Source organism: Ambystoma mexicanum, chromosome 5p (genome assembly GCF_040938575.1).
Source record: "Ambystoma mexicanum isolate Mex_15411 chromosome 5p, UKY_AmexF1_1, whole genome shotgun sequence".
NCBI classification, from domain to species: Eukaryota; Metazoa; Chordata; class Amphibia; order Caudata; family Ambystomatidae; genus Ambystoma; species Ambystoma mexicanum.
The window spans coordinates 461,406,375-461,427,700 of NC_090930.1; the positions used below are offsets into that span (position 1 = coordinate 461,406,375).

At 43.8% G+C, this 21,326-nt stretch overlaps 1 protein-coding gene across 1 annotated transcript in view; it reads left to right on the forward strand.

The window, feature by feature from the left end:
- LOC138481019 (sodium- and chloride-dependent neutral and basic amino acid transporter B(0+)-like) overlaps positions 1-15,241 on the forward strand; it is a 753,261-nt gene extending 738,020 nt beyond the window's left edge. Inside the window, exon 14 of the mRNA XM_069612866.1 lies at positions 7,332-15,241. Coding sequence (XP_069468967.1) covers positions 7,332-7,496 — 165 coding nt within the window. The 3' untranslated portion in view covers positions 7,497-15,241. The remainder of the gene's footprint in view (positions 1-7,331) is intronic.
- Positions 15,242-21,326: the final 6,085 nt, after the last annotated feature.

Genomic DNA, 21,326 nt, shown 5'->3' on the forward strand with positions numbered 1-21,326 from the left:
AATTTCTCAAGCAGCAGGAGTCAAATCAGTACAGCTTAAGTGTGGATACATTCAGGTGCAGCACAAACCAAATCAGTACAGTTCTAGTGTGGATACATTCAGGTGCAGCACAAACCAAATCAGTACAGTTCTTGTGTGGCTATATTTAGGAGCAGTGGAAACCAAATCAGTACAGTTTTAGTGTGGCCAAATTCAGATGTAGCAAAAACCAAATCAAATACAGTTTTAGTGTGGCTAACTTAAAAAGCAGTAGCGATTCAACGACTACCACTTTAGTGTGGCTAAATTCATAAGCAGCAGAAATCAAACCAGCACTGCTCCAAAGTGGATAAATTCAGGAGGAGCAGAGACTGAACCCAAACAGTTCCAGTGTGGCTAAATTCAAAGACAGCAGTGATTAAACCAGTACAGCTCAAGTTTTGCTACATTTGAAAGTAGCAAGGATTGGTCCAGGACGATTTGTGCTACAATGTCCCTTACCCTATTTATTTAGTCCTCTGGGTTGTGGAGCAGGCTGCTGTGCCAGGATGGGTCCCAGGTGAATATGCAAACAGGAAATTGTCCGTATCCTCTGCACTAAGCCGGCTGCCAGGGCAAGGATCCCCATGGAAGGTCTAAGAAGAGTGCTGTTTGGGTCAAGTAGCCTCCAGCAGCACCAACCAGGCATGGTGAGGAGGTATGGGGAGGGGTCTCGAGTTGGGTAAGGGAAAGCAGGATTGGGTAAAATTAAATAAAGTTAAGGGGGAAGCAGCATTGGGTTAAATTAACTAGAGTTAAGGCATGGGGGTTGGGTAAAATTAAATAAAGTTAAGGTGAAGGTGCTTGTGGAAGGGGGTGTAGGCCTAAGGCCTGTGCTTACCTGTTTCTCGGTGGGCAATGGTTTTCATGGCAAGGCAGTGGGAAGCAAGTGGGCTACCCTTGCCTTGTTCCGCTAGTTTTCCTTGGTGCTGCTGTTTGGGTCACATGACATGTACCAGTACTGCTTGCAGGGGCTGCTGTGGGTCAGTAGCTACCTGGGCAAATATTTCAGGGTTCCCCATTCCTCATCCCCAAGGCCTCCTCTAAGTTAACTGAGGTACAATGCACACCCTTTGTTAGGTTGTCCACTTATACCTGACTATCAAGTGGTAAGCTTTCTTTTGGCAACCAAGGACATACAAGTGTTCCACACCTATGCACTGACTGGAAACATACCAAGACTGCTTCCAAGGTGCATCATATCTCTGAAAAATCAAATGGCGTAACTTTAGGGGCATGGAGTTACACAATGAAATCCCTCTCCAAATAGCCACCAATTATTTTGCATGTTGTAATTCTCAGCTATTTCAATCAGGCATGGAGGTTCATTGGCAAAAATGAAAACTTTGGGTATGTAGTCCATGTGGTATGCCCTCTTGATTCCATTGCCAGGCATGTTCTATGTTCCTTGTGCCCCCACCAAATCGGAATAGATCTTAGGGTGATGTTCGACTCCTATGTCGGACTAATATAAATTACATTACATTGGTGGTCCATCGAATTAGCATGGTGCATGCATCCTTCTCAGCAAGAAGTGATATGCAATTTGCGATCTGCAAGGAGTGGAAACTACTGCCAGGAAGCATGCCAACCTGATGCTGGGAAAATAATGAAATAATGATTCACTGGGTTTAGCAGTCCACAATGTGATGTGATTCTTATCACCCCTACCTCCAGAGCCTTCTCTCCATCCCCAAGAGAGTTTCCAAGATATCCACAGAAGGGGCTGTGGTGGGAATATAGAAAGGGAAAAGCTTATACCTGTCAGTGTGTATCAGCAAGGAGAGTAGGCAACAACACCCTGCAGTGGCTGACTACTCCCATTCATCAGCATAGTAGAGGCTTACTAATGTCACATTATATGTTATTGATAGTCCACTGCTAATACCTTTCAGTAACCCTTGTAAATGTGTATTAAAGACATGCACCATTTATAACATATCAATAATTCAACATTTCAAATTGTGAAAGTGGAAGAAAGGCCAAAATGGGGAAGTCTGCATGGACGGCCGCAGGCAGAGACACAGTTTTGGCCCAGGGAATTAACAGATCCGAGTGAGGTGTGTGTTGTGTATGTACACTGGGTCACCCCTCTTGCAATACTAGGCAGACTACCCAAGGAAGTGGGAATACAGAAGAAGGCACCAACGTCCATGCAGAAATCAGGAAACAGATGTATTACAGAGAGGGAAGTAGGCTCATTGCCAACAGAGTATGTTAGAAACACTAGACATGGATGATTGTCTCCACTGGGCTGTGGGCACAAGGAGTGGCATTGATGGCAGGAATACTGGCTAGGCACACCCAAAGGAAGGAAGAGAAGGTGAGAGAGGGGGACAGGCGGGGGAGAGAGAGAGAGGGGCACAGAGTGAGGGGCACAGAGATAGAGTGAGAAAAGGGGGAGAGATACAGAAAGAGAGAGAGACAGAGAGAGAGACAGACAGAGAGACACAGAGAGATAAACCCAGAGAGAGAGGCATAGAAGGAGGCAGAGAGAGGCAGGTGCATAGGAGAGCAGGTTGGGGAGGAAGGGGCACAATGGGATGGAAAGGGAGTAAGCCAGACTGGGAGCACTGTACCTGCTAAGTGTATCTGTAACTCATCTACCTCCACCCAAGTGTCCAGCACTGCAGCCAAAAAAGAGACCCAGGCCTGGTTCTGTGTCCATTTATAAGGCTGTTGCACCACCCCTGTAGAGCCCGCCGATAGGGGCCAAAGAAGAAGGGGCAGGAATGACAGGCTGTCGGATGACACATGCATGCACAGGCCCAACTCCACAGCTGTGGCTTCACCCCTCGGGAGGGGAGGAGAAGGATTTCTCAGAAAGAGATGCCATGATGAACACAGCAGTCCAAGTGACAGAAAGGGGAAGGAGGCAAAAATAGTTGCCTGGGTCTAAGTGACAGGAAAAGCGCAGGCATTTACAGGGTGTTGGAGGCACAGACCCCTCTTTCACAGTTGTCCCAGGAAGGGGGATGGAGGGACCTGGGAAAAGGGGGCTTGGACATGACAGGTGGGCAAACATTTCAGGGATGTACACAGTGCCTCCCACATATCTGTTCCAGAGTGCAGAGGGGATAGTGACGGGAAAAAAGGTGAAGGTGAGCAAACATAGGCAGGTCCCCTTGGGAGGGGAGGAAGCTGTTACCAGGACTTAAGGAAGCTTAGTACAGGAAGGGGGCAGGGCCAGCTCTCAGGCTGAAGATTTTACCGTGGCTGTAAAACTGGCAACTGTTAGCTGTGGCCTGAGGGGGGAACACGTTTAGAAGATGGAAAATACAGTGGGGAATGCAAAGTCATGTAATACATTGAAATGCAAGTGCAGTTATATACAATGTGCTATGAAAATACATTTGTGGAAATGAAAAATCACACAGTACATTAAAATGCACAAAGTGACATGCAATACAGTAAAATACATTAAAATGCACCAAGTGGCCTATCTAAGAAACACAGGTATTCAACAGTGGAGACTAATTTCCACAAATAGATGCCCCACATATAATGTTCATGTTCAAATACTTCTGATTAAACACTCTGTAATGAAACAAGGCATAAATCAGTGTTTCAAAAATGATTAGTTAAAATGTCTAAATAATTTTATTTTGATTAGCAATCCGTTCAACATATATGAGTAGCAAATGTGTATATACCTATTTCCATATGGGCCCGCACAATACATGTGACCCCTGTGCGACAATACAGGGACTGGGACCCTTGCCTCGATGCTAGAGCTAAAGGTATGGTTAGAGGATGCCTTAGTAAGAGATGTTAACGAACAATGCTGCCCAGACAAATTCAACTGGGCTTCCCACTAGGGGCTTGCAAATACTTAACTTTCTCTAAGCTATCAGAAGAACATTTACCTTGGATACTCCTTATAGGGGGTAGCACATTTGAGTAAACATTTTTTTCTGATAAGTGTTCTCTTCACATAATATGTAATAGTAAGTAGCATGATTGTGTGAAACATGGACTACAAGAAGGTGACCTTATCATGAAGTTCTTTTTGTTGTGTTTTTAGTCTTGAATGTACATTTCCAAAACTTAGAGTATATTTATTTTCATCCTGGAACCAGTAGGTTTTCATTAGAAAATGAGAAAGGAAAAATAAGACAACACTATGGCCCTCATTACGACCCTGGCGGAGAGGGTTTACGCCAGCGTAAATCATGGCGTACCCTTCCGCCTTACTACGAGATTCCGTAGCGCCATGGAGCCTTTTTCGCCTGCTTTTTCCGGGCGGAAAAATCCATGGCGCTACGGGACCTTGTTGTTAATTACGCCACCGTAATTTACGGTGGCGTAATTAACGCCTTCCCCACTCCCATTATACCCTATGGGGCAAAAATGGGAATGGGGAAGGGCAAAATGGGGATTGGGGATTTACCGCCCCGCCAAGGTCGGAATGGGGCGGTAAATCCGCCAACCCCCACGGCGGTGCTGGCAGCTTTGCGCCATGGTCCATGGTGCAAATTGCACCATGGATCTCCGCCAGGGTCGTAATGAGGGCCTATAACTTTTTCTCCATGGATTTATATTGTCAGGATGGTTTATGATTGTTTTGTAATTTTCAAGTCATCGCCACAAAACAGAGTCTTCTTGAAAACCAAATACCTCTTTCAATCAACTAGCACTGATTTGCAGATTGGTCTCCAATCCTGTGTTCACAAATTAACAAACATGTGTGATCCTGGGCAAATTGTTTTATTTCACTGTGTGCTATCTGCCAAAAATGTGAAGTCCCCACAAGCCAATCAGTTGACATTTGTACACTATACAAGAAAAACTCACTCAAGGTATTGCTTTATTTATAATAATGACAGTGAAACTTGATATATTGCATATCAGAGTTAATTACCTCTTGGCTTAATTATAGCACATTCATGCAATAGAACTTACCATGATCCCGTTGAGTGTCAAATACTACCTGCTGTCAATACCTATGCAATTTAGGGGAGCCTACATGTGCTTTGTTGCACAGTGCTATGCAAAACATAAACTTGCCCTCAATGGAAAGCATATTTTGCATTTGAACTGAAGGTCATATGTCTACAAACTAATTTTCTATTGCGTTACCCCATAAAGCATTAGCATGCATTAAAAGAAGACTATATTGTATGCTCTGCAGGTTTGGTCCCGAATGTAACATCGGGCAACAGCAGGGCTAACCATAATCATAGAATTTGGTGTATATATTGACTCGCCATGTACAACCATTTCAGAGTCACATACCCCAAGCAATGCAGACTGAAGTCAATTGATTTGGGAAACAAACTGTGAGATAGGAAAAGGGGGAAGTTAGGGAAAGTTAAAAGGGGCACGGGGGTAAGGGGAAGATACAAGCACACACAGAGGGAGTATAAAAGCAATAAATGGTTACAAACTTGAGCAAAAGTGTAATGAAAGAGAGAAATGCAAGGAACAGAGCAGAGAGGAAAGGCAATTAAGAGAAGGGCCAATTAATTTAGTTCCATCCTGCAAATATCCTCCTCAATATTTACCTTGGGCTGATTTTACTTACAAGGAAGGAGCAGACACACAGACAGGCTTCCAAACTCTTATCGCCAGTTTCCATCTGTCATCAATCAGGACCGCAATTAGCCTGAGACGTTTCGGTGGGCTGACTGGATCTTTGTGACCAAAATAAAAAAGCACACTTATCTTGCCTGAAATCATGTTGCAAGTTTGTGCCACTTGATTTCCAAAATTAAAAGCAATTAATCATTAGTGCATCATGACATGAATTGTGATGCAATACTGCTTATTTTATGTCTTGTGAACACACAATGAATGCTTCTTACACTCTCATGTATAATGTAAATCTTTTAATTATGAGAAATAAGTAATAAAGAAATATTGGTACCATTATGGTTACTACACACAACACACTTAAAATGCAAAAAGTGAATAATGAAAAGGCAGCAATCATTGGCATTGCCTCTACGTCTACTCAAGACGAAGACTAATCAACTTTCTCCAAGATATCATAGCCAGCTTAAAAACAGCTACCTCCTTCGCCAGGTCTCGCTAGGCAACCTCAGAAATCTTGCTAGGTAATCTTCATAGAAGCACCTGCCCCCTTTCAATACCTCAATACCTTTCTCAATGTGATATCAATGATGGGCAAAATCTCTCACACTCACTATCTGTAGAAGGTAGGGAGATGAGAGAGCTGGAGAAGACTGGATGCCTGGAGCAGTCTGCACAATCCAAGAACCATAGTCTCTTTAACAAAAAGTAGGAAAATAGGACAACGTGCTTCAAAAAGTGTCAATGTCAATTGGGATCAACCATGGTGCCAGAATCAGCCAATTAACATAAGATCTCTTCAAAGGATGTGTGCTGTTTTGCCCTGGGTAGAAATGTAAAAATATTCCTGATAAAGCTCAGTCAAACATGAATTGTTCTGCTCAAATTGCGATTGCCAGAGTCCTTTGGGGACTCAAATGCCTCAAAAAAGCCAAGAATACAATTTAGTGACTTCAAAAGGTAGGCAAAAATATTGAGGGACTTTGCTGCCTCCCTTCTTCATAGAAGATAATGGACCAAGTGTTTCTCCTTCTGGACCATCCCTCCAGCCTTCTGTCTGCCTGTTGTCTCCGTCCACCAACTCTGTCGCAGCTAATCTACTGCTCTGCCTTATGAAGTCATTCCTTTTATACTATTTGGGTAAAAGCTGTCAACTTCCCTTATTAGCATGCTCATAAAAAAGAAGCAAAAATCTGTTTAGATCATCAGCCCAGAAAAGCTGCTCACCGCACCGGCCCACTAACAGTTTTCAGCATCTTTCCAGAGAAGTAAAAAGCGTGTTTATGTTGAGAGCAAGGCCAACACACATTTCACCGATTTTTACTAGCTGTTGTCCTTTTTGCATGTCAGCTAAAAGCCTTGCAGGAAATGTTGTAGTTACTGTAGTTCTTTAGTTATGTTTACTTTAACCGGGGCACTGAAATGCAGGTCAGAAACTCCCTCGCAAATACCATAACAAAGATTAGGTCTGGCGCAGTGCGCGGAAATCCAAAGCAAACATTATTCTCAGTACTGAGATGTGAATCCTATTCATCGCCTTATTGCAAATGCATTACACTAGTTGCTCATTTTCAATACAAGGCTTGGAATTATGCTCGGATTTCATACCCTAATCACAGTTAAACAAAAAATGCACAACAAATGAAGTTATTGGGTGTCACAGAATGTAGTTATGTTTGAGTTAATAGCAATACAGTTGAATTTCAGCTGTATTTTGAATAAATGAGCAGTGAAAGACATGACTCTATTACTAATAAGAAATATATTTTGCTTTTTTACAGCGTATTGTGAAGTGTTGTAGACCAGCTGCAAACTGGGGACCAGCGTTGCCACAAAATCGTGGTGAAAGATACAAACATATGGAAGATACCCGTGCCCCGGACGCGAAAGACTTGGAGCTACCAACAGTTATTGGCAGTGATAACCCTTCGTTTCAGACTGAATGAAGCTTTTCTTTTTAATGTTTTTACATGACAACACAAGAGCTGGTCCCTCAGTGTGAAGGGCGATGATACATCAGATGCATAAAATAATTTGGAATTTGTAATTAAACGATCCGAGGCCTTCCTGGATGTCCTCATTACACTTATAGACCGTGGGCAAGAGCCTAATAGCTAACCCCTCTACCATGAAAACAACTGTCACAGAAAAAGCTTGTGTTACTTTTGTGTGCCTTGGAAAAGTATCAAGAGAAAATAACAACAAAATGGGGTGCTTCTTATCCCGGATTTAGATCCTGAGACTGAAATGTGGAAACACTTTAAAACCCTGAAAAGTTATCAGGCCCGAGGAGCAATGTCAGGTGTCCTGCACCCTGCCAAGCTCAAGTGACATGGATGGAGAAGGAATACATTTTCTTACAAGCAGATAGAACAATTGAAGGTGATACCAGAATTGATGGGTGTGGAAGACCGAGGTTAAAAGGGAATTTTTCCAGGCTGGTGGTTCCAGAATATTATTGTTGGCATGAATTACTGGCTGCTGCTTTTAGTTTAGCTTGTCCTTGTCCCCTCTCCCTACAAAGGTTCTGCCCATCTTTGTATTTTAGAAACCCAGTGTGGCGACAGGGGAGGGAGCAGAGTTAGCAAATTAATGAATGACATTTGAGTGAAGGTCTTTAACGGCATACACTCAACATCTGAGTTTCACTGAAATGGGCCATACAGACCTTTTTTAGGAAGGAATTCAGAACCGGAGCATTAAAGATCTAAAAAGTCGAGGAACGCACAGAGGATAACCACAGGAAGGACTGTTCACTATTTGTGAACTACTTACCATTAGGTTTTTGCCATAACCAAAACAAGGAGAAAATCATTTGTTAATGTATTTCCATTTGTGTTTTCCAATGAACAATATGGTTATCATTGTCTTAGTCTCAAAATCATTGAGCAAACTACCTGTGTAAATTGATGTGTGAAGAATATTGGCGAAAAACTAATGGCACATTAGAAAATTAGCAGCCAGGGCGGGGGGGGGGGCAGCCAATCAGGTTCCGCTGAGATTACAGGTTTCAGCCCGCATTCCACGGAACCTGCAGGCTGCCTCCCCTGCTGCGGGCCGCCATATTTCCCCTCGTCATCCTGTAACTATTTTTTTGATTTTTTTAAATCCCAACCTCCCTCCCCACTTACCTGTTGCGGCAATGGCACCACCGCCACTGCAGCTTCCCTTTCATAGCCGTCATGGTCATAGACAAGGGGCTCCGTACGGCTTCTATAAACATGGTGGTCATCTTGGTAAAGTAATAAAAAAAAAAATGTTGCAACCCGGGTTACCGCTTTGGTAACCCGGGGTGCTAATGGCGTTAATCCCCCGTCACAAGGCTGGAATGGGGGTAATGACCCGGTGCCCTCATTATAGACCATCGTTTCACTCGGGCCAATAATTTAGGTTGCTGTGCCGTTACCCCCCCGCCCCGTTGCAGCCCTGGGAACGGGGGATTAATGCCATAATATTGTAACGTGTTTTCCAAGGCATGATATATTTTGCTTGACCAAGAAACCCTGCAACACTACGAAAATAGAATTATAAATAACTGATCAGTTGGTCATAATACAGAAAAGACAGACTTGATACATCTGCGTGCTGATTAACAAACAGGCAAGCACTTGAAATGATTGGCATTGTACATTCAGAATAAACACTCCAGGTTTTTAAAAAGGTGAGTAGTTGGCAATTTTCCTTTGCAGTAAAATGGGTATCTCAAGAGATTAGCTTATTTTTGGGTGCACCACCATTCTCTCTCTAACCCTGCCATTTGTTGCACATGAAGGCATTTATTTTGCTGTTTTGTTTGATTGGTCTTTTGAAAAAGGGCCTTTCTGGCAATACTTGTGCAAATGTATTTCAAAACATTTTCTACAATTCTCACTAAAAGTGTGCAATTTCTGAAGCCAGTGTTATTCAATACCAATAGTTACAAAATACTATCAGCAGTATTGAAATACACTGATTGTGAAGACATACCACTATAAAAAATTTAAAAAACACAGGCTGAAAAGAAAAACCACACTTGCTATAAAAGCATTGCGCTTTCCTCAGAAGGTTCTTCCCCAAGGAAATGTGAAAAATAATGGGTTAAAAAGATACATTTTACAGCACACTTTCTGTGAAAAATGTGGTAAAATGCCACACAGTTTGCAATCGTTTGTTTAGGGCAACACATAAAAACATCTAAAAGATGTTAGCCACCAACAGTGCACCGGGGTGGGTATTTTCCAACACATTTTCATGATGCTCTTGCCCACAATATATGCCTGCATAAAAATATGTACCCATACATATCCTTGCCGGTTGCACCAATAAATGCCAGTATCAGCATATATGAACCTACTCCTGTTGACTTTGCCAGTAAAAAATGACCAGACACAGGGCCTGATCACAACCTCGGTGGTAACGGTAACGCTATTAGCACGGGGGCTATTAGCGCGACCGTCATAGCCCCCGGCACTTATTGCGCAGGATCACGAGTTGGGCGGACTTGGAAGTCCCCATTCCCCATTGAGCCCATTCGGGAATGCCCCATTCCCCATTGGGCTCAATGGGGAAAATTTGCGCTCTTACAGCCAAGAGCTGGGGCGAAATCCGCCGAAGCCCTGATTCGGCGGACATTAAATCCGGCGGTAATAGCGCTACCAGCGGATTTAAGGGTTACCGCCGAGGTCGTGATCAGGCCCACAGTTAGAAAATATGTCCAGACTGGCGACACCAATATAGCATGGCTGTACACCACGACCCAGGGGAAAGAACAATCTAGCGACTGGCCTCGGGAACAAGGTGAGCTTGGGGACCACTGGAAGGTGTAGGAGGAGCATACAAGGGGACACTTGGAAAGGAGCAGTGTGTGTTGTTCGGTGGAGGTCAAAAGAGGAAAAGGCAGACTGAGAGACCAGGTGGAGAAAGGATGGGGCAGGGGAGCGTGGAAGATTGAGCGCATCAAGCATGAATTGGTGATAGAAAGTGGTATTGGCTGTGAGAGTGTGTGTATGTTGTTGAACGTGAGTGAGTGAGACTAAGTGGGAGTGTAGGAGAGTGAGTATGGCTGTGTGAGAAAGGGTATTGGGAGAGTGACTGGGGCAAGGAGGGCAAGAGTGTTGTGAGTGTAGTGTGGAGAGTAGTAAATTGGAGAAGGAAGAGTAGTGGAGAGGAGAGTAGTAGAGGGGAGAGTAGTGGAATGGAGAGATTTCTCCTAAAAAATGAGCTTTCCATTTTGGAAATCCCGGGGTTCATCAAGGAACAAATCAACTCCCTGTTTATTAAAATTGGAATGAACACTAAGGCTACAATTAACTTTGTGCTGATTTACCGCCTACCAATTATAAAGCCCTTACTCGCTTTATAATTCTGGGAGATATAGATTTTTGGCTGGGTGACTCAGAAGACTCTCATGCAAGTAATTTAGATCACTCACTTGCTGATCTAGGATTCTATCAGCAAGTGACAGTACCAACCCATGTACTAGGAGACACGCAAGACTGGGTAGCAACATTGAATACCATTTGCCAGGATGTATCCACTACGTCATGCCCATGGTCGGACCACATGTTAATTCATTTTTCATTAATTGTGCCGTTGTAAGTGAAACAAAAAAATCAATCCAAAGGACACATGTTAGCCCATTACCTAAAACGTCTTACCCTTAACAATATAGTACCATTACTAGCTTGGAATATTGGATTCCCCTCTGACACACCTCTTAACTACATGTCTGCTTGCCTGACTAGCAGTATGGCTAGCATATCCAATACTCTAGCTCCACTGAAACCAAAGAAAAAAAAACTTAGACCAAAAAAGTCAAGCATGGTTTACAGAGGAGCTGAGAAAGCATAAATCGGCAATGACCAAGGCTTATTACACCTGGAAAACTGATCCCACTCTGATATCCCTTCAATCGTATAAGACACTAGTGAAGGAATATAAAAACGCAGTGCTGGCCGCTAAGAGTCATTTTCATAACTCACGTATTGCGAATACCATATCGGATGCCAGGGCCATTTTTTAAATATTGAAAGAACAGGAAGCAACCCCTCCGCCAGAAGACCAAATAGAGATCAGAGATTCGGCATCGTGCCAGCGCATACAAAATGGTATGGAAGAGATAAACTCCTAGGAATTAGAAAAGGAATGGTAGAAAGAAAGAATTTGTTACCTGCTAAGGTACTTTCCTCACAGCAAACACCCATGAACACCGAAATCACAGTAGCTGAATTTAACTTTTTGCCAGATTCAGAGGAAACACTGCAGGACATAGAAAAATTGAAACCTTCTAGTTGCAATGGGAACTCATGTGCCTCCGTAATTATAAAAACGTGTCCCACGCTGCTTATTAAATCTATATGTACGTTTATAAATACATCACTTAGAGAAGGTAAGGTACCAGACGACTTGAAGCAATCAATGGTTACACCTATCCTTAAAAAAGCAGGTTTGGATAAGAAAATCCTTTAAATTACCACCCAATTTCTAACACACGTTTCTTACTAAAGATTCTGGATGAAGTGGCTTAACTGCAGATCTCAGAACACTTTAATAAATGCCCCATTTTGAATGCACACCAATACGGTTTTAGGAGGAGTTTTGGAACAGAGACTTCACTTCTTGACCTTAAGTCCAAACTCCTAGATCATGTGGATAAAAGCTCTCTCTCTCTCTTAGTATCTCTTGCTCAGTCTGCGGCTTTCGACTTGATCGACCATCATATATTGAAAACCAGACTATCGGAAATAGCTAATTTCTCACCACTGGCCGTCTCATGGACAATGTCGTTCCTGGAGAACAGACACAGCAGAGTCTGTTCAGATATTGCAGTAGCTTCCCCCATTATGGTTCTCTTTGGGGTTCCACAGGGCGCGTGCACTTCCCCTAGTATTTACAATCTTTTTATGGTACCGTTCTTTGCCCAATTAGGGCCAGAGGGGATCATATTTTCTAACTATGTGGACGACACACAATGTGTTGCCCCGCTCACCGACTGCCATTCATGAGACGAGGTAGAGTTAAACAGAGTGTTCAGCCTAATTGAAATTTGGATGCTTAATAACAACTTAGCATTAAATAAAAGCAAAACAGAACTGATGATCATAAGGCATTCCGCTGCCATCAGCAAGCTGGATAGCAAAAGTCAATCCTTTAGGTTGGGTTCGGACCATATTAAGCCAGTATCAAAACTTAAAATTTTAGGAGTGACACTAGATCAATCGTTGTCTATGACAAATCATGACACTAGTGTAATCTCGGCTTCAGCATACTACATTAAATTACTCCTCCACCTCAGGCCGCTCATTTCACAGGCAAATTCAGAAACAATTGCAAGAGTCATAATTGGTGCAAAAATAGACTATTCTGGTAGTTTATTAGTTGGTCTAAAAAAAGGAGACTTCCAAAGATTACAGATAATGCAGAATAGGGTGGTCAGAGTGGTCTTGGGACTCACCCAAAGAGACCATGCTCCAGAGGTTAGGCGATTTCTCCACTGGCTTCCGGTGGAAGCACGCATTAAGTACAGAATCCTGACAATTACCTTTAAATGCAGACAAGGCAATATGCCACACTACCTGCAGAACGTCATTATAGAAAAAGCATGTGGGCGAGAATTAAGATAATCCGGTCAGAATCTGCTCACAATTCCCAGGAGTAGAGATTCAAAGGCTGAGAAAGGAGCCTTCCATTTCGCTGCCCCAAAACTTTGGAATCAACTTCCTCTTTCATTGAGACTCCAAAGCTCTCTGGAGACTTTCAAGAAAGACCTGGAAACATATATATTTGCATAAATTCTACGGACTGCCTCGCTAGAAACCATTTTGGAGAACTTACCCTGGTTGATGTTATGTTGTATTTTGTATCCTGTTCGTCCTTGTTTAGCGTCTTTATGACCAAGGGTCCACAGTGCGCTATATACATGATGTAAAGTAAAGTAAAGAGTAGTGGAGTGGAGACAAGGAAGTAGTAGAATGGAGAGGGGAGAATAATACAATCGAGAGTGGAGAGGAGAGTAGTAGTAGGCGGACGAACATCAGAGGGACAGAGAGAGGCAGAGAAAGACAATAGTGAGAGGATGAGAAGAGTAGAGAAAGGGTAAGGAAGGAAGGCTAGAACATCAGAGAGAAGAGTAAAAGAGAATGAGAGAAAAAGACCACAGTAAAAACGAGTGACTCAAATGCACCACTTCCACTTCTTGAGATATTTTATTTTCTTATTGTGGGACCCTATGGTAGGACCCACCTAGACATTCCTGGCGAGATAGTGCGATTGTCTTTGGGCCCTCACTAGCAGCCAGCCAGATGCTAGATAGTAGGGGTTACTGATCTCTAATAGTAAGGACTAGTACAGCCAAGTAAGAACACTCATCATGCTGGCTTTACCGTTGCAATCAGCGGAAAATTCATGCCACAGTAAGCAAAAATGTCCAGACTGCCTGAAGCTGCTCGAGTGTAACCCACTCCATATAAGAGGCCCAATCCCAAGAACGTGAATTCATTCAGCATCCATACACGTTCACCCATACATCATTCTTACACTCACTCATACAGTGACACGGCATACACTCTCGTATCCGCAGACACATCCAAACATACGCACTCTTACACGCGGACCCAAACAACATACACTCGTTCATTCAGACATGCACTTAAAGGCACAGACCCTTCCATGCAGGCATACACGCATGCACAAACACATCATTTTTCTTCTTACCTGTAACGGTGGTCGAGACTCCATTCCACCTCCTGCTCCCATGATGGCGAGGCAGCTACCATGCTGCACAAAACAGGAAGCAAGTTTCTGAACATGTGCTGTGGAGCCATAGCACCTCCAGCTCAGTGCCCCATGGCCTGTGAATGGGCGATGAGGTGCAGAAGTGCCCCTATGCACATTCAGCCGTGCAGTAGCCCAGCCAGCATCCCCAATGGGCTATGCAAATCTGGGGGAAGAAAACGACCCCCAGCTTTTCATGGCCCATTATACTTGTGTATAGGGGTACTGAAAACTGACGAAGATAAACCATGTTTTCCTTTGACAGTTAATATCAGCCCAGGAGCACCCATCAAGTGCTTGCTGCAGCTGAGGGAACACTGTGTTTTCATTGGGCTTGCTTGGCTAGTCCATCAACGGTAGAGAGTTGATGGGCCGCCACCCACTGTGATAAGGGCTCCCTAATTGCAATCTCCGCAATCATTTTCCCCATATTTTCCTCCATAGTCAGAAGTTCAGATGCCCCACAATTGGTGACCTGAGACAGCTACAATTGTGATTTGGCACAGAATAACATACCATAATATATTGCCCATTGTCATCGTAATTGAGCGTTGCTGTTGTGCATTGTACACTTCTGTCAATCAAAAAATGGCTCACCAAACCTGGTCACTGAGTGTGCCATCTCTAACATTGCATCAATATTCATTTAAACACAGAGATATCATGACTGCCATGCCGACTTATATATTGATGTACAAGTGTTTGCAGAATGTCCAGTCCTTACATTCCAGAAATGTGCAAGACTCCTCTGGGTACACCCATCGGGAATAAATCGCCTCATCCCAGCAACATCAGGGACACAATCAGAGTCTGCATGGATTTACATACACATAAAATATGACACATAAAACATGTCTGTTTCAAATCGCATTTGCTGTGTCCTCTTGGTTTTTGATTTGGAAAGGATACTATGGTTTAATAAACGACTTATTCCAACTAATCATAGTGTCATGTACTGATGGTGTAGCATTTGGTATATGTCAGTGTAGTTGTCTGTAATATGTGCTGGTTTATTTTGGTGAACAATATTTTTCTTTTTTAAAGAGACAAGTGTTTTAAAACTCGATATTTTTGGAAGCAGGGAGTAAAATGATTTTGTAGGGAACAAAATAAAAGTGCTCTTTCCAGGCTGGATTATATTTACACAGGTGAAAGTATATTTTAATTTAAAAAAATAGGCATTTCTTGAAATACAACCATGTTTTGCAGCTATCAACTCCTGTGAGTAAATGCAAGTCCACTTTGTGGATGATGCTGCTTATGCCACTGATATTTACACCACACCTGAGCAGGGTAAGTGTCATGAACAGTCAGACACATGTCTACTAGCTACTCCCTAGTCTTCTACGTTGCAGGTATTTGCCTGATTTTAGGAAATACAAAAGGGAGTTATGCCACATATATGGACCCTTGGTAATATGTCATTATATTGTGACGAACACATTGATACACTTGGGAAAATGTGAACCGAACACATATCTTCTCTCTAGCTTGGACTATTGTAACAGCCTCTTTCTAAATCTACCTGCCTCTACTCTCCGCCCTCTGCAACTAATCCAGAACAGTACTGCCAGACTTGTTCTTGGCCTCAAGCCCTGGGATCGTATCTCTCCAGGTCTGAAATCTCTCCACTGGCTCCCAGTAGATGCAAGGATTAAATTCAAAACCCTCTGCATTGTCCACAAGGCTTTCTGGGGCCTGGGTCCAAAATACCTTCAGATATCCCTCCGCAAATACCTCCCCTCTCTAGCTCTTCGCTCCTCTACCTCCAACTCCCTCAGGGTCAGTCGTTTTTCAAAGAAACGAGCTGGGGGTAGATCTCTGTCTTCGGCTGGGGCCTCCCTCTGGAACAGCCTCCCTGCCACTCTAAAACTTGAGGAGAACCATCTCCGGTCCCGGAAGCACCTCAAGACCTTCCTCTTTTCTTCTGCCTTCGCTCCCCCTCTCCCCTGCTGATCTGTTCTCTCTTGGCACCGTGCACCTGGCCACCCTCTGTCCTTCGGGCCCAGGTACCTGCTCACCCTGCCACCCTCCCGCACTGTCTCCGGGGCACCCCTTGTACTGGGGTCTGTATCTGTACCCATACAGCCCCCCCCTTTTTCTTCCTGCACTTATCAAACCTACCCTGTCTGCTGCCTTAAACCTAGCACTTGCAACTTGCTAGCTGCATTACCACTGTGTGTTGCCTTTATTATATATTTATTGTTATTTATCTATTTCTCCTCTGCTTCGCACTTTCCACTTCTCCCCCCTTCCATGCACTTTTCCCCTCCCCCCTCTCCCATGCACTTGCACGTTCTCAATGTCACTGGGCCTAGTAAGAGCGCTGTTTTTTTCTCCCCTGTTCCCCTCCCTTGCCTTGTCACGCTCTGAAACACTTGTGTACCAGCGCGATAGAAATAAAATATCAATCAATCAATATCTAGAGAAATTATTTGCTTAATAAAATGTCCCTTATATTGCAAGCCACTTCCTGTTGTATTACTCTACCATGGCCCATTTGTACTTGCACAGTAGGCATGTTAACTCCTTTGTGTAGCCGGGGATTAAACCTATTAATTATGTATCTCACCTCCCACAACACAAACTGAAATGTACCCACTAAATGGCCAGTACAGGCATAAGGGAAGAAACTGGAATTATGTTTGCTCATAAAGCATGCAGGAATTCATCTTCCGAATGGAGAAAATACGAGTGGGTAGCTCTGCTCTTAAGCGAACCCCATGTGCTTCATGAGCGGCTTGTAATACAAACAGTAAGGATGTGTCCCTTTATAAGGCCCAGCTGTGGCACCAACTTTAAACAATGTTAAAGTAGCATGACACCATGCAAGAGCAGAGTTGCAGAGTTAAGAGCAGATGTCGTTCCTCAACCATACTAAACTGAAGTTGGCCTATACAGTCGGACACTTTTCCCAGAATCAGTGTCACATTCTGCTTTGTTATTGTGGTACTCACCTGCTGCTGGAAGACAGGATGAGCAATGTATGCTAGCTGTAGTGTCCATGTCCCACTAACGTGGCTCCTTGTAGCTCAGTGCCATCATCTCTAGGCAGTATCATAGGAACACAGCAGGAGCTTGATGTTGGCACTAAGCATGCTGATTCTAGGACAAGTACTGTGCTGGACTTTGTCCCTTTGCAAGATTATCCCAAAAAAGTCTGAAAAGCCCAAATAACTTATTGAAGTCATCCTGATCTTCGCAGCACTACTCACAAGCAAGAAAAGCAAACAGGGAATCCGAAGGCACCCATTTTGTGGTGATGCCACTGCTTTATCACAGTAGCACATTTTCCATTCAAGGAACCCTCTTTAGCCACTATCCATGAAAACATCCAACAAGTAGAGATCTTTACTCCAGACACATGCAATTGGTCATCTGGTGTATGTGACCTCTGCCCCACCAACCTACTAATCACTACTAATCTTGTGGTGCATCTCTTTTGGTGCCCTTTTTCTTAAACCTGCCCTTCTTTCCCCACGTAAGCTTCCTTCCAGCAACTTTTCTCCTGCAGTTGGTCAGCTGGTGCAAGTGGATTAGATCAAGTGATATCTGCACCATCCCACTGCTCAGTCCTATACTTTTCTTTAATTTCTGAACTCCTATATCACAGGGGGAGTCTATCATCCGGGTGTTCAAATCGAAGTGCAGACGAAGAAAAGGGCAATTTCTGTTTAGTCCTGTTTGCGCCTGGAAAGAACTGGAACCCCTGCTACCTGCATCCCAGGTAAGCCAGAGACATGTCACATTCCTCTTCCTGCCTTCTGCCTGCCACCTAGTGCTGACCACGCCAACCTCAGGCTTCACTTAAGGCACACTAGCAGTGTAAGTTGATCCAGCCTCCAGCAGTAAACGTGGTGAGTGCAGGTCACATGGGTTATATCTCTCCTCAAAAAAACCTAATCTAGATCCAAACATACCTACTAATTACAGACCTATAACGACAGTTCCATTCCTCCTAAAAATATTAGGTAGAGCGGCCTATCTACAAATACAAAAACAGCTTGAGGACAACAATCTCTGAGGCCTGCGCCAATCTGGTTTTAAACCCAGGCATGGCACTAAAACCACCCTCTTGGATCTAAAAATCCAAACGGATGAGGCCAAAGACAAAGGCAACCTAGCATCCTCCTACTGCTGGACCTCTCAGCAGCATTTGATTTCGTTGACAACCAGATCCTTACCAAACATCTGAGAACAGATGCTTTGTTCTCTCCGAACGCCGCTAGCTGGATTCAATTGTTTCTATCGAACAGAACAATGAGGATCTGTGCACCGACAGCGTCTGTCGATCCAGTACCTATCTATTGTGGAGTCCCACAGGGCTCTTGTGTCTTGCCCACTAGCTACAATATATTCACAAAGCTCCTCTTTGATCATCTTGATAGCTTGGGTGTCACCTACACGAATTATGCAGATGACACCCAAGTCCTCATCACACTCACTGGCTGCTATGACATAGACTCTAAAATGATACATTAAATCTACCTTCAAATTCAGGCATGGATGGCCGCCCATAGCCTTTGTCTAAACGACAATAAGACGGATCTACTTATCATTGGATCTCAAGCTCGTCTAAACAAACTAGATACGCGGTACAAGACTTTTAACATTGATGGAAACATCATCAAAGTCGCCAGTGAAGTCAAAACACTAAGCGTCTATTTAGACTACACTCTCCCTCAAAAGACAAGTCAATGGCACAGCCTCAGCTACAGCATATACCAATAAATTGATCAATGCCTGCAAACCTTACCTTTCTAATAGTTGCCTCACTCTCACCAGGGCATTGATTTTATCCAAGTTGGACTATTGCAACACCTTATTCATAAGCTCCACCGAACGTAATCTGAATAAATTCCAAGTGCTACAGAATAATGCTCTTGGCTCAGCCTTAAATATCCCACGATCTAACAACATCTCTGCCATAAAACGGGATACACACTGGCTCCCAGTGCGTGATAGAATCTCTCTGTGTACGCCAGTTATCACAATGCCTTTCTAATACAGCCCCTAAATACTTGGCGGACAAATTCTCCAGGAACCAATCTACCAGACCTATAAGATCCTCCTACTCACATTGCCTCAACATACCTAAGTACAAACTGAAAACTGCAGGTGGGCCCAGCTTCCCTGTGCTAGCAGTGAAGCGCTGGCACTCCCTTCCCACAGCCATCAGGGCCGAACCATCTTTCTGGACCGTTAGAGCTAAAGTGAAAGATTGGCTCTTCGCCCAGCAACATTAAACTCAGTTCTGACCGTCTCCACCACTTTTAATTTCTGCCTTACTCTTCGTCTGTTGTGCTGATCTTACTGCTTCTGCTATGTAGCTAGTGACTGGCCTGTGCAGGAGGGTCCCTAGTCCTGCCTGGGCTCTTGTCACACTACTCTTTGTTTTCACCTCCTATGCCAGCTTGTTGTCCAATATGTAACATGAGTCAACCGCCAATTGTCAATAGCTTCTCTGTTATTACATCCCCTTTGTATACATCCCCGATGTCGGTATGTTGGCCAATATGTAACACATGTCAATGAGCCATTTTGTCAAATGCTTCAATGTTATTGTATTTGTAACAACTACCCAAGCTTAAGTGCCCAAATATCTCAGGGTTAGGTGCGCTCTACAAATAATAAACGAAACTAAACTAAACGTGACCCTGCTCTTTTCCACCTTCAGACCTACATCCACTGCTGACCATGCCCATCTCTATATTCACTTAAGGGACACCAGAGGTGTAAGCCAATCCAGCCTCCAGCAGCAGAAGTGGTGAGAGCAGGTCATGTAACCTTGCTCTTCCTGCCTTTTGCCCGCCACTCACTACTTTCCACAGCCGCCTTTGGCTTCACTTAAGGGACACTAACAACATAAGCCAATACAGCCTCCAGCAACAAACGCGGAGAGAGCAGGTCACCTGAGTTTGATCTGCCTGCCTTCTGCCAGCCGTTCACTGCAGACCACACCCACCACAGCCTTCACTTAAGGGACACCAGCAGTGAAAACCTAAACAGCCTCCAATATCAGCAACTCCGTGAGCAGGTCACATGACCTCACTCATCCCACTTTCTATCCACCATGCACTTCTGATCACTCCAACTTCTGGCTTCACTTAAGGCTTAAGGGAGCAAAAACTGGATGGGATAGTTCCCATCTCTCAATATCCTCCTGGTCTCATACCCTCCTACTCTCATTCCTGAAATTATATACTTTGTAATATGTACCTCAGCAGGCAAACCATCTAAACCCACTATTTGTGGGTCATACAGAGCTGTGAAGCACTGTAATCAATAGAACAAACTTTTTGTACTGCTGGATACAGTGCTTCACAGTGAATGAGACCAGGAGGATATCAAAAGGCGGGTACTCTTGTGTACATGCGACTGACATGGTTGTACAATAGGGAGAAGTATATGAATTTGGATGGTACCAACTGTGGACACATGTCTAGGAGAGTACAAAAGAAAATCTAAATAATGGGGCACAACCAGTGTGAACTGACTCATGTATCATGTCCCGATGAAGCCTGGAATGTGGAATTGAGAAAATGGTACAGAGCATGCCCCAGTGCCAGCTGAAAAAAAGCTAAAACAGGGTGTCAATATGTTTTTCTTCGTGAGATGATAATAATAAACATCAATAAATGGCTATTTTGAGGGGAAGCAAAGATATTTATTATGTAACCATTGTGATGAATCTGATGGCGTCATCACTCCTTTCCCAGCGGTGACCCCTCCCTGTGTAGCCAAGGGACGGCAGCCTCAATCTAATCCTGACCCTGGGGGTGGCTATATAAGGGAGGATCACATGGGGGGAGACAACATCCAGGAGAGTAGCAGGGCACTATTGGACAAGGCATGGTATTAATTTTTGTCTTTTAAGGATACCCCATCCCTACCCCATACCTTAATAGCATATCGTTCCACCTCCCCTCATCCCCCTAGGAAAGGTGCTGAAGATCTGATTTACCCTCCAAAATGCATGATAAGATCTCCTCAAACTCTTTTTATACATTATTCAGAATTAGCGC